At 42.1% G+C, this 12,779-nt stretch overlaps 1 protein-coding gene across 1 annotated transcript in view; it reads left to right on the top strand.

Annotated features, from left to right (window-relative positions):
- The window catches only part of UTP20 (UTP20 small subunit processome component), a 67,764-nt gene that overhangs the window by 36,572 nt on the left and 18,413 nt on the right, over positions 1-12,779 (top strand). Inside the window, 14 exon segments of the mRNA XM_035900991.1 lie at positions 1,046-1,125; positions 2,051-2,277; positions 3,242-3,386; positions 3,799-3,886; positions 5,250-5,393; positions 5,960-6,010; positions 6,102-6,254; positions 6,786-6,941; positions 7,332-7,472; positions 8,432-8,569; positions 9,834-9,973; positions 10,500-10,579; positions 11,428-11,717; positions 12,212-12,387. Coding sequence (XP_035756884.1) covers positions 1,046-1,125; positions 2,051-2,277; positions 3,242-3,386; positions 3,799-3,886; positions 5,250-5,393; positions 5,960-6,010; positions 6,102-6,254; positions 6,786-6,941; positions 7,332-7,472; positions 8,432-8,569; positions 9,834-9,973; positions 10,500-10,579; positions 11,428-11,717; positions 12,212-12,387 — 2,009 coding nt within the window.

Here is a 12,779-nt window from a genome sequence, read left to right as displayed (position 1 = left end):
GGGCAAATTGTTTTGCACCTCTTGTACTTGGAACTAGAGTTTCTTGCTCTTCATACCCCAGGAGTTTGCTGCAGAGGCTCGATACTGTTAGCCTGCACAGCAGTATTCCTGCAGGATTGGATTAATGGTTTATTCTTCATTGTACATCATTCAGAAAAGTTCTGGTTTATGCAGAGCAATAACATCACCAGCCTTTCTGGGCAGGAGAAGCTTTCTAAGACCCTGGCTATGATGGTCAGACCCGTCTTCTTTTCTGTTATGCTTAGTTCTTGATCCCAGACTGAGCTAGACCAAACCCCACATGCACCATCCTGGCTATTGCCCCTGAATGCACTGGAGCTTCCCCTGCCTGTGTGTTCACCAGCAGTGGCTTGCTGATGGTGCAGCTGTGGTCAGGTGGAAACCCAGCTGTGTGACTTGTGTGCAGCCTGTTGGCTTGCCAAGTGGCAGAGAGGAGGGAGTCAGACCTGTGCATTGGGTCTCTTGCCTGTGTCCAGTCATGTGAAGGAGCAGCAGCTACTGGGTGGGGCCTAGGCTGGGCAACAATTAGGTGAGGTTGTTTTGGACACAAAACCCTGCTAGGACATCCATCCTATTCCCAGGGTGTGGTGCAGTGCTTGAGCCTCTCCCTGAGCAGAGGGGTGATTTTATAGCAGCGAGGCCATGGAGACATAGAGCAGATGCTGGAACAGCAGGTGCTGCGGCCAGCACATAGGAAGTATGGAAGGAGTGAGTCTTGGGTGTCGCACTTGAGACCTCATAGGTATTTCCACAGAGGTTGCTAGGTCTCTGTGGCAAATGTGAGGCTCCATGGGGAGCCAGTTTCAAGGGGAGGGCAAAAACGGTAGCTCAATAGTGTATTAATAGGAGTAAGATAATCTAAGAGTGATTCCACAAATATTGAGGGAGCTGGAAAAATGGTGATGAAATTACTTTCTAAAAAAAGGTAAACTATAGATTCTAGTGAGGTCTTTGTTAAAGATGAGGTTTTTAAGTGGCTTTACCTACTCATGTTGCATTGGTATCTGATTTTTATCTCCTCTAGGTCTGCAGATTGGCTTCAGAGAGTCAGTATTCTCCAACTTTTCTGCTTAAACTCATTCACACCTGGAGTAAGAATCCCAGGTAAGTGCTCTCCTCATAAAGAAGCACAAGTACTTCTCCAGAGTACACAAAATTTAAGGAAAACAGAGCACGCAAACAGGTTACGAATAACTGTGTCAAACCCCCTGTTTTCTTGTTCTATTAGACTGTTATTCTTTAGATAGCAGTCCAGATGCAGTTGTGAAGCTTTCCAATTTATACATTTACACTCTTTTTTGGACTGCTTTTCCCACATATGAACAACCAAGCAGATATGTAGCCCAAACCCAGCTGATGGGTGAGGAGGAGGACTGACTTCTTAGAATATGTCTGTGTCTTGACCAGTGACTTCTTAGTCTTGAGAGATGGGGAGTCAGTTTTACAGTACATCATTTCATTCATGTTTTTGATTTCCTATTTCTTTCTATTTTATGAAGGAATGAGGACAGGTTCTGAACAGAATCTGTGTTTGAAATTCTGACACTGGGAGTTGTCAGAGAGCTTTTCTTGATGCAGACGCTGAGAAATTCCAATTCAGCTGTCTTGAGTGTTTTTTACGTCTTCCACAGACTCACTGCTTTTCCTTTGCCTAAAGTATCCAGTATCTGTTTTAAGACATGTCATTTGTAGTTATGAAGAACTTATATACAAAATTCTGTAAAGAATGGCATTGGATAATTAGGTTAGGAGCAGACTAACAGGAGACTTGGACAAACATCTGTGGAGAAAGGGTTAGGTTTAGATGATGCCATCTTGAAAAAAGAAAACGGACTTGATGACCTCTCAGCCTCCGTTCATTCTGTTTTTCATGACACTGTTGTTCTGTGATTTTTTTTTTTTTTTTGGTGCTTCTTCCCTGTTTGAAGTAGAAGACAGTCATTATATTTTTGTGTGACTTTTGGCACAGGAGAATTATGAAGTTCTAAACTTAAATTTTCAGCTACCTTTTTTATAATCTTTCTCTCAGGTATTTCCCCTTGCTGGCCAAGCAGCAGCCAGATCACCCAGAGAGCGATATACTGTCAAATGTGTTTGCTGTCCTGTCAGCCAAGAATCTGTCTGAGGCCACATCCAGTCTTGTGATGGACATAGCTGATAGCCTTCTCAACAGCACAGATTTTGAGCCCACAGAGAAGGTTTCCAGTTTGAGTGTGACTGACTGTGTTGTCATGGTCAGTGGAGACATGACAGAAGGTATGCCTGCGTAAGTCGTGAGAGGCCCATCGGGTGCTTTGGATGGAGGTGTTAGATTATGCTGAGGTTGTCTTTGCACTGGCTGAGAATACTGGGGAAGGAGACCTCCCAGTGGAGATGGAAAAGTCAATATACAAATTTGTCTTGGCATGCTCAAGAACTATAAAGTCCTGCTTGTCTCAGGGCTGGTGAGATCCACATTTGAGTCTCAGGAGCATGGAGAAATTCTTTATGAAGACTGAAAATGCTTGTGTTTACCTGTTTTGTCTGTGAAGCTTTGAATGATAGGATAACTTCAAGAACTGCATTGCTGTCTTGACTCTGAACCTAACATCAAGGTTTATAAAAAAACCCGTTCCCCATATGCACATGGTCATATATCACTGATGTTTAGTCTCTGCTCTCTGACAAGAAAGACCTGCCATTGATCCCTTTTATCTTTGAGTGGAAATAGACAGGGAGGGTGTTGTGCTGTGTTTGATTCTGTGGAGCCATCTTTCACCTGTTACACTCAAAAGTAGTGGGAAGGAGAGCACTTATCGCTCTGCCTGTGTTATGGCAGCTTTGATTTGCACAAGAGGTCAGTGGTAGATTAAAGAAAACTGCATCTATAAATGCTCCAGCCATTTTAGGAGACAGTTTCTACCTCTGAGGAACCTCCTTGGTACCTTTTGATAAGCCCACACTTACTGGGACTATTACTGAAATCTGTGAGGACAGTTTTTATTCTCTGTGTGTGTTCTGTGGTCCCAGCTAAGACACATTAGACTTGGTCTCAGCAAGCGCTGGTGCATGTTCCCAGCAACCAGCTGCCCTACACATTCATAGCTCGCACTGATTTTTTTTTTTTCTTCCACTGATGAAGCCTCCTTTGTCTGCATTTCCCCCATTGTGTAGGGTTGGATCTCCCCGCTGTTGCTTGCAGCACAGAGTTGGGTGTTGCTAACCATTGTATCCCTTACAGAGCCCCTCAGCCTAGGTTGCCGCTTGGTTCTGCCTCATGTTCCTGCCATACTTCAGTACTTCAGCAAAACAATGTTAAATGTGGAGAAGGTGAAAAAGAAGAAGTATAGAGCTCAAGTCAGCAAAGAGCTGAGTATACTTTCCAAGTAAGTGATTCTTCAGAGCTCAAAACAGTTAAAAAGTTGGAAGGTGGGAGGAAGAAAGAGGCTTTTCGTAATAGGTTGCAAATTAAAAAACATTACATCTCATTGACCTTGCAAGTTGTTGATGACTGAGTGGAAGAGTTTTCAGAAATTGATTCTAGCTGTTTCTGTTGCTGGTACTCAGAACCAATGCCTCTTGGGCGTAGGAAAAGGTACAGAAATGCCTGCAGTCACATGGAACTGAATACTTGGGCTGATACCATGATTTTGGTGGGTATGCTCTGTTAGCCTGGGTACAGATGGATGGGCTGACAAAGCCCTGTGATACGGCACTAGTGCTGACTGAGGTCTTCTTTGCTCTATGCTGGTAATTGGATTGATATAAAATAGTAAATTACCTTGTCTCATTGTGCAGGATCAGCAAATTTATACAAGAAAAGAGTCAGAATTCAGTACTTGTGAGCCTTCTCCTCCCTTTCCTTTATCAGAGTAACATGGAGCAGGTAGGTAGAAATTACTTTTTCTCTGCCTATTAAACATATTTTTCTTTTAATAAAGTAAGTTTAAGATGCAGTTAAAAATCTTAGTGCTTACATGCTGTTTCTTATTATTAGCCTGAAATCAAGTCTTCACGTGTTTTCAGTCTGCTCAGAATGCTGTGCTATTGCATGTTGAAGTGTACAAGTCACGGGGTGCTTTGCAAGGATGCCAGTGTCCAGGCTGACTCTGTTCCCCCTTTTCATGGGGATGGTCTGCAGAGGTGTTTATGCAGTCTTTACCTCCTTTGCCACTATAGTCAATCCAGCAAATTCCTTGCAGTATTTGAAATAAAGGCTCTTCTTCACTGTGGATTTTATGCACCCCAAATCCACAGCATCTGGACAGCAATATGAATACATATGCAGCACGTACTACATCCTCAACCATAATGGGCAGCACCACATCAGTCTGTTGCAGGATGAAAGACAAACATTGTACAGTACTGTTAACATTCTCCCATATCTCTTGCTTCCATTCTGTTCTCCTTCTGCTCTTAAGGAATCCATCTGTGGGTATAGAAGTGTATCTCAGAACTGAAACTTCCCTAAAATCCTAATTTCCTCAGGCATGCAAAGTGTATGGGCTGCAATTGAAGGAAGCAGAGCTCTCCATGGCTTAGGCTTTGTAAACTGTTAAATAAATCAAGCACTGAGGATATTGGTAGAGTATTTTGTCTGGCTTTCCCTCGCTCCCAGACCTTGTTTTCAGAAATATAATCCCATCTATAATGAATGAATCTATTGATTATTTGGCTTGATTGCCTGAATCCTTGGATCAAGGCTTGGGTCTTATTTTTCTGAGAAGACGTGCAGTTGCTCAATGAGAGATTTTAGGTTTGCAGAAAGAAGAAGACAGCAATCTGTAGCTTCTGCTTTGCAGGTGGTCATTTGACTGTTCACAGAGGATTCTTGGTTTTTAAATCTATGTATCTGAGTGGACCATGTATGATTTCCATTCAAGGAGATCATATGAGTATACAGTACTGTTAATGTTTGTTTCACAGATTAAAGAAAGACTACTTTTTAAAGCTCTATTAGTTCTCCTGACCTTTCAATCATTTGAGGAAAGACATGAAAAAGAAGTCTTCATCATGATGGTGCTCTAACACTGTGCTTGTGTCTAATTGAAAGGTTTGCAAGTGCTTCTGGGAGATTTGATGATTGCATTGAGTGTGTCCTCCTAATTCTTTGTTCTCACTGAGCATCTGTGATCTAAATAAAATATAGCAAAGTGGTTAAGTTCAGTCTGTGCCTTGAAATATTTCCCAAGGAAATGAAATAATCTCATGAGTTTCAGTATTTATTGACAGTTACCTGTCTCTTTCAGGGTACAGAGATTGACATTCTGGAGACAGTGCAGAACTTGCTGAAGCATTGCTCAAACCCTACAAGCTTTCTCAAACCACTGGCAAAGCTTTTTTCTGTCATCCAGAACAAACTGTCTCGACATAAGTTGTGCTTGGTATTTCAGGTATTGCATTTTTATGTCTTCCTGTGCCTTTTTCACTTGTTCCAAGAGATCAAGAACAAAATACATAGCAGTATTTATCTTTGCTGTACATGAGCTTAAAAACCTTTTTAATTTACATCATCTGTTAAGCGAAAGTAACAGAATTGTATATGATAGAAATTAATGAGCTGCACGAAGAGTTGTAAAAGTTTTCGCTTACAGCCTCATTGATGTGAGCATCACCAGGGCTCTTCTGTGTAAGAGAAGCCAAATAAAGCACACCTCATCCATAAGGAATCCCGTATCTTTATGAAATAAGAATGGATTTCAGCGTCCTGAAGATGATTTTTATTTGTATTCTTCTCTCTCAGATTTACAACAGTCAGAACACTCAGTGTAGATATTTAGAAACTTAGGAACTTAAAACACATCTTCCAACTTAAGGAAGGATGGCTCTTATTAAGTTTTTAACAGCAGAAAGATTGATGCTGTTGCTTTATTTTTTGTCTCAAGTGATAAAGTCTTGAGGTCTCCAAATTTTTAACAACTATTACAGTTAAACTGTTTTCTTTTATGTTTCTTTTTAGACTTTATCTGATTTGGACAGTGAATTGAAGTATATTACTGATGTTGTTAAGGTATGCACGGTTTCTTTGCTTACTTTTTTCCCCAACATTGTATTGTCATGTTTCTGGCCTTGTTCATGAGCGACTCGTTGCTCTCTCTTAGCTGAATGCTTTTGATCAACGACATCTTGATGATATCGACTTCGATGTACGTCTATCAGCATTCCAGTCAATCACAGGCCACATCAAGGAAATGCAAGCAGTGGATATCGACTTCCTCATCCCTGTTATGCACAACTGCTTCTATACCATCCAGGTTGGCCTAATGTTCCTTCTCTTGCTTTGTGTACCATGTGTCCGTGATGAATCTGACTTCCATTGGCTGCTTTTTTGACACTGCAGAACATTCAGAGAGTATATTTGAGTCTTCTTACAGACACCTGTTTTTAAGTTTAGTCTGCTTGCCTTTTTATCTGTGTTTCCAGAAGGGTAAATACAGTGCAGCCAGAAGGCTCACCCAAGCACAGTGCACCTTTCTATTAGTGAGCCCTGGAACTGTTTGGTCAATTTGTACTATATAAAGGAGGTATTACAGTCTTGAAAGGTTACTTATTGTTGCAGCATGTTCTGTTTGTGTGGACCTGCTGGTAAATCTAAAAGGATTTTTCCTGATGGGAAGGGTGGGCATTAATTCAGAACTAGAGCTTCTGCAGGAAGGGTCTGAAGAGTTACTGGGTCTCTATAGGCCTTGTTATGTTGTGTCCAATGGTACTGCTCAGTCCAGTCTTTTGGGGAGAAAAGGGTGTTGTATCCAGACTCACGTGCTACAATTTCTTCATCCACTCAGCTAGGGGATATGGCTCTTAGTGACAACGCAAGCCTTTGCTTGACCAGTTTTATCCACCGACTGGCAGAAATCAACCACACAGAAGATGACTACAAGGAGCTAATCCAGCACACTCTCCTGGAATATGTGAGAAGGGGGCTGAAGAGTAAGACTGAGGTAAGGCAGTGCTGTGTGATTATGCATCTCCAGCTGTCTTCAGGACACCAGGGTATATGAGACATTGTATGGATGAGTTCTCTTGAGTCCCTTGCTGGGATTAGAAGTGCAGGGTACCCGCTGTAAATTTACCCTTCATTTGAAATCTTATCAAAACCTAACAAGTTATAGAAGCCAGCTCTCTTGTGTTTCTTTGCCATTGTTCAGTTTTTCTCATTTGTAGCTCATTCTTTGGAGGGGAGTCTTTAACTTATGTGCACTCCAAAATATAGGTGTATTTGCTGTTACCGAAGAATAGGACTTGTTGGCCTGAAAATGACAGTGCTGTTCTGAGGAGTGTGTGGCAACCTCTCTGAGGGGTACTTAACATTCACTGCTTACTGTTTGCAGAGCATCCAGCAGGACTACACATCATTGCTTTCCTGCCTCATTCAGACATTCCCAGCAAATCCTGAATTCCGGGATTTGGTCCAGTTGACCAACTGCCATGATCCTGACATGGACTTCTTTGAGAACATGAAACACATGCAGGTAAAAGGCGACAGGCATTCCCTAGTACCATTCTCCCCCTGCCAAAGCAAAAGCATTTTACTGTAGGGTAACATTTCTCAAAGCGTCTATGCACTGTCTTTACAGAGGAATTGAACCTGTGTCATTAGGTACTGTTTTGGGGGGTTTTTTTCTTTTTTTTTTTTTTTTTTTTTTTTTTTTTTTTTTTTTTGTTTTTTAAAAGTTTGGGGCATGTGGGCATCATCGCATGGGTGATTGCAAATCAAAGTCATATTTCTATCTATAAATTTCTTGATTCTATGATGTAGCAGCACTGTTTTTTACCTCTTCCTAATTTAGCTAAAAGAATTGTTTTCATTTTAAGTGATTGTTCATGATCTTAAGCAGGCAACACCACCTTACAACCTGTGTGAGACAGTGTCCTGAGGATCCCTCTGACATAGGCAGGGAACAGGTCTTTTTGTTTTCAGTAGCCTATTCCTTGCTACTCTCTGTCTAGAGGCTTTGCAGCCCGTTTTATTTTACAGGCCTTTGTAATATAAATGTTGCACAAAACCTGGTCTCCTGGTTTTTCTTGCAGTATGAAAATACAGCATTTCTCCTGCTTTCAGAGATGCAGAGAGAGCCTGTGCTACGTCTGTAGTTACATGTAGAGTCTAAATTTTTTTCTTCGTAATTTTATCAGGCCTTTTCATCTTCTATCAGTTGCCTTGTCTGATACCTGAGGATGGCACAGTCTTATGACTGTGAATTCACAGTGAAATATCCCATTGAGTTGGAATATTTATTGAGGCAAAAGGCTAGTGAAAGCCCAGGGACTGAAGGAAAAGAGCATGGCATGTCCTTGGGAAATGACCGTAATATGGTTATCTCATTACTCAAAATCAAGGCATTTTCAGAACTGCTGAATGTTATGTGCTCCTTCATGCTAGCTGTGACTCAAGGGCCACCTCATTCACCGTCTCTCATGTTTGGCTCAGATCCACAGGAGGGCACGAGCTCTGAGGAAACTGGCTAAGCAGCTCACTGAAGAAAAGCTTGTGCTGTCTTCCAAATCCCTGCAGAACTACATCATGCCTTATGCTACTACTGCCATTTTTAGTGAAAAAATGCTTAAGGTAGGCTTTTAAATTGAATGCATACTTTTTGAATATTTCTACCTTTTTTGTATACCGTTCTCCTTAAAAGACTAACCACTTTAAAAGACTGATAGGAGTGAGCGTTCCCCTTTCAGACAAGAGTGCTGTGCTTCTTTTGGTGGCAGAAAGAGAGTTTGGAAGGTATAGATGCAGTCTGGGCCCAATCCTATATCTGCTAAACCAGTCCTATTTCTCAAAGATGGATCTGTTAACTGTTTGGGGTTTGTTTTTTTTTCTTTACTATGGGTTATATTTGTTTACATTTTTTGTAAACAGGTTGTTATTTTTCCCTCTGCCTCCAAACTGCTCTCTTCCTGTGCAGTTGTGAGGTTAGTCACTCTGGCAGCAGAATGTGTGTGGTGGGGAACATAGGCTGTGCCTAGTAATTGAGGTGGGAATAAATACTGTTTTCTCTGGAGTTACAAGGGAGCTGCAAGAATCAGCTGAAAGCCTCTGAAGTCGTTAGTAGCTTTGTAATTAAAGTTTGAAGGGTGACATTTTGTTAGTCACTTTCCATACATTTTACTGAAAACACATGCGGTGAAATTACTTATAACGTCAATGTGGATAGACTTTCTACTTGCAAGTTGGAAAAGCAAGGCTTCACACTTCTGTGCGGTTCCCTGCACACTATCAGGAGAACAGCAGAGCTGCTTACATCAAGACCAAGCAAGTGTCTAATTCACTTATTGTCAGAAATATTCTTCTGAAGTTGAAACAATTAGAACTTAGGCACGGGACCCAGCACCTGCAGCCATACAGGCTGTGCCCATCAGTAGAGTCACTGCAGTTGCTCTTTGACCAATGGGAGGTAAAATGTGTTGATTAAAACCTTGACGAGGAAACAAACACATTTTATTTCAAATCAGGAATGGGGTAATGATGTGTATTTCTTGTTGATCAGCATGGCCCAGCAATATGCCACGTGTCTGCAGTTAGATATCTTGACTCGTTTTTAGTTCTTCACACAAGTGAGCCCACAGATTCAGTTATGTGAGAAAAGTTAAATGTGTGCAGAAATGTTTGGAGGAAGTGGATCTGGAGATCTGCTTGATGAGCTGTTGTTTTATTTTATTTTTTACTTGGTGATTGGGAGGAGCTCTAAAAGAGCTGAATACCAAGCATCCCCTCTAGACAGACATTACTTCTTCTGGCTCTTGTTGCTTTGAGTAAAGTATGTTTTAGACACATGTTCTAAATGTGTCTAATGCTAACACCAACTGGATTTCTGTCTTTTGGGCAGCATGAAAATATGGTAACAGCCTCGGTTGAAGTTATTGGAGCTGTCTGCCGACATCTGTCATGGTCAGCATACTTGTACCACTTAAAGCATTTCATCCATGTCCTGCAAACAGGACAGATCAATCCAAAGCTGGGAGTCAGGTAGGTACTGTGAGCGATGCTGCTCTAGGTTTCTGTGAAGACTGCTGAGGCAAAGTTCAGTGTCTTAAGGAGTATCACATGGATTTTAGCCTCTTCCCTGGGATGAGAGATTGCCCACTTTGAGGTGGGTTTATGCAAGTGAAAGTAGGTGTGGCCTTGCAGTGTGATGTGACTGAGCTATGAAGGATTAACAGGTCATTGCTTTCTCACACTGTGTCTTACTGAGTGCATGCTGGCATCAGCAGCTTCTGCTCCTGTTGGGCTGTCCCTGCTCCTGGGACACCTCTGTTGCTCCAGTACCACTGTCTGTGAGGTTTCAAGTTGAGCTACATCACTGAATGCATCTAGCTGAAAAGCAACCACTTCTTATTTCCTGGGTTGTTATTTCAGGATAAACCTCCTTAAACTGCACTATCACTGAGTCTAAACATTTTTTAAAAGCTTTTTAAGGTTTGCTGTTGTGTTGGTCTATGCAGCTTCTGCTTTTTGGGTGGAGAGTGGATCTCTCTGTGTTTTCCTTCCACAGCTTGTTAGAGACAGTGCTGGAAGCCTTTCATTTTGACCACAAAACACTTGAAAAGCAGCTTGTGACCATTGAGAACCAAGGTGAGCTTTCTGCTCCTGATTGTAGAAACACTACCTATAATTGCTCAAAGTGCAGCTAATTGAAATTTTGTGTTACTCTTGAGGTCAGCTACTCCCACCTTTTTAAAATGTGTGTATTGGAAGGCTTGTTTTGACTTACCTCCTCAGAAGCAATGAGACTGTCCTCCTCTGTGTGTTGACACAGTGAGGAGAGGTGGGAGGAACCATGTTACCTCTCCATCCCAGGCCTCTAATAAGCCAAAACAGCCCAAGCTGGGTTTATGCAGTCTGGGGGGTTCTCCAGAGTCTGCACCCAGCTATGTGGCTGCTGCCACATCTGAGTTTTTTGTCCTTGTTTTTGGCTGCTCTTCATTGTTATCTGCAGCCTAACCAGGGTGCTGTATGCCCTGGCTTTGCTTCCCCCACTATTTCATGGGAAGAAGTGATATCTCTGGCTTCTTCACCATTGTGGTTACCTATATTATAGCCTTTGGGATATTCTGACAAAGGAGGAGGAGATCTCACAGCTGTGCTTGTCAGTACCTGTTGCCGTGTGAAATTCTCAAATGTAAGTGAATGGCACTTCTCTAAGGTTCAAGCACACTGACCTTTGCTAAGCTGTCTGTGGAGTTCAGCTGAAGAGCAACCTAGTCTAACGTTTAAGCCTAGCCATGAGGGGTGATTATCAGAAACTGACATGCTAGTACTTCTTTATCCAGTAGAACAACTCTGATGTTTAGTGATTGTTTGCTGTTGCTGATAATAGGTAGGAGCTTTGTCCAGACCAAAGCTATCACAAAAGTCTCTTTTAAGGGCTCAATTTTTGTCACCTCCTATATTTACCTGTGCTTTTGACAATTACTTGACAGAAGCTACTGCTGTGGACCTTGAGCCAGTGGTGGAGGGTGAAGAAGCCATGGAGCTGGAGCAGAGTGATGGGGAAGAGGAGGTGGTTGAAGAAAAGAAAGGGAAGGATCTCTCTGAGGAGCCAGCAGAACCTGAGCAAGCAGCTAAGACATCTGAAAAAGCTGAGCAAGTGACCAAACCTGTTTCGTTCTTACCCCGAAATAAAGAGGAGCTGGAGTGTCTGATCAAACATATTCAAGATACAGTTACAGTCAACATCTTGCCTAAATTGCACAGGTGTATTGTTGCAAAGGTGAGGAGTTGGCATTGGAAATGTGTTTTGCAGGCCTGTGCTACTACTATGAAAGTTGGGGTGCTACTTCAAAGAGCCCAATGGTAATGCAGCACATAAAAAAAAAAAAAGGCACAACTGGAGAGAGACCACCTGAAAGCACAAAAGAGGCTTCATCCCCTTTAGTGTGTCATGGGGATTACTGACAGACCCTCTGGTCAGTGTGAGCATAGTGTCTTCACTTCCCTGCTGAGAACTGGCTTGAAGCACACAAGTGAAATGATTCACTTTTTGCAGCCTGTTGAAATGTTCTCAGCCACTTGCTAGCACCCAGCTTAGCTTCTGTGTTGAAATCACAGGGGTTCATCTCACCTGTTCTTTAGCTGTCTGGGTTTTTCCTGTAGTCAGCAGAGGACAGCAACTTGCCTTGTTGGCTTCTTCTAGGGTTGTTGAGAAAAAGCAGGATTTGTTTATGTATATTAAAAGTGCATTCTGTCTTGCTCTGTCTTAAAAAGGTTAAAAGAGATGAGGAACACAAGCTTGTGAAATCCAACGTTGTGAATGATGACGAGGTAGTTCGTGTTCCATTAGCTTTTGCAATGGTCAGGATGATGCAGTGTCTTCCCCAAGAAGTGATGGAGGCCAACCTGCCAAGGTAAATCCCATCAGAGCTCCTTAAATGCTGTTCATTGTGCTGGGAATGAACGCAGGCAGCTTTCTCAAGCTGTGGTTACGCACAAGGCTAAATCCAAGCCATGGGGGGAATCCTAACAGTCCTTAAATACCTTTTTTGGAAACTCATTTTCCTAGTGACATTCCCCTCTGTCAGCATTTGAATTCTGTAAAGCTAAGTTTGAAAGGAACTTGGTAAATCCTTAAATAAGAGCAGAGCTGTGAAGCAGGGTGCAGAGGTAGGGAGAGAGAATAGTGTACAGAATAAAAGGACAATCTGTAAAATGTCTTGAAGGACAGCAGTGCCTGTATGATTATAAAGTTTTTCTGTGAGCCCGGCTTTGAGTATAGCTCTGGATGTAAAACAGCCCTTTTCAGGCCTTCTTAGCTACCAATGTAATTAGTTCTGCT

Source organism: Egretta garzetta, unplaced genomic scaffold (genome assembly GCF_000687185.1).
Source record: "Egretta garzetta isolate BGI_Z169 unplaced genomic scaffold, ASM68718v1 scaffold38, whole genome shotgun sequence".
Taxonomy (NCBI): domain Eukaryota; kingdom Metazoa; phylum Chordata; class Aves; order Pelecaniformes; family Ardeidae; genus Egretta; species Egretta garzetta.
Note: the sequence above shows the minus strand (reverse complement) of the source record. Positions and strands in the feature narration are given on the sequence as shown.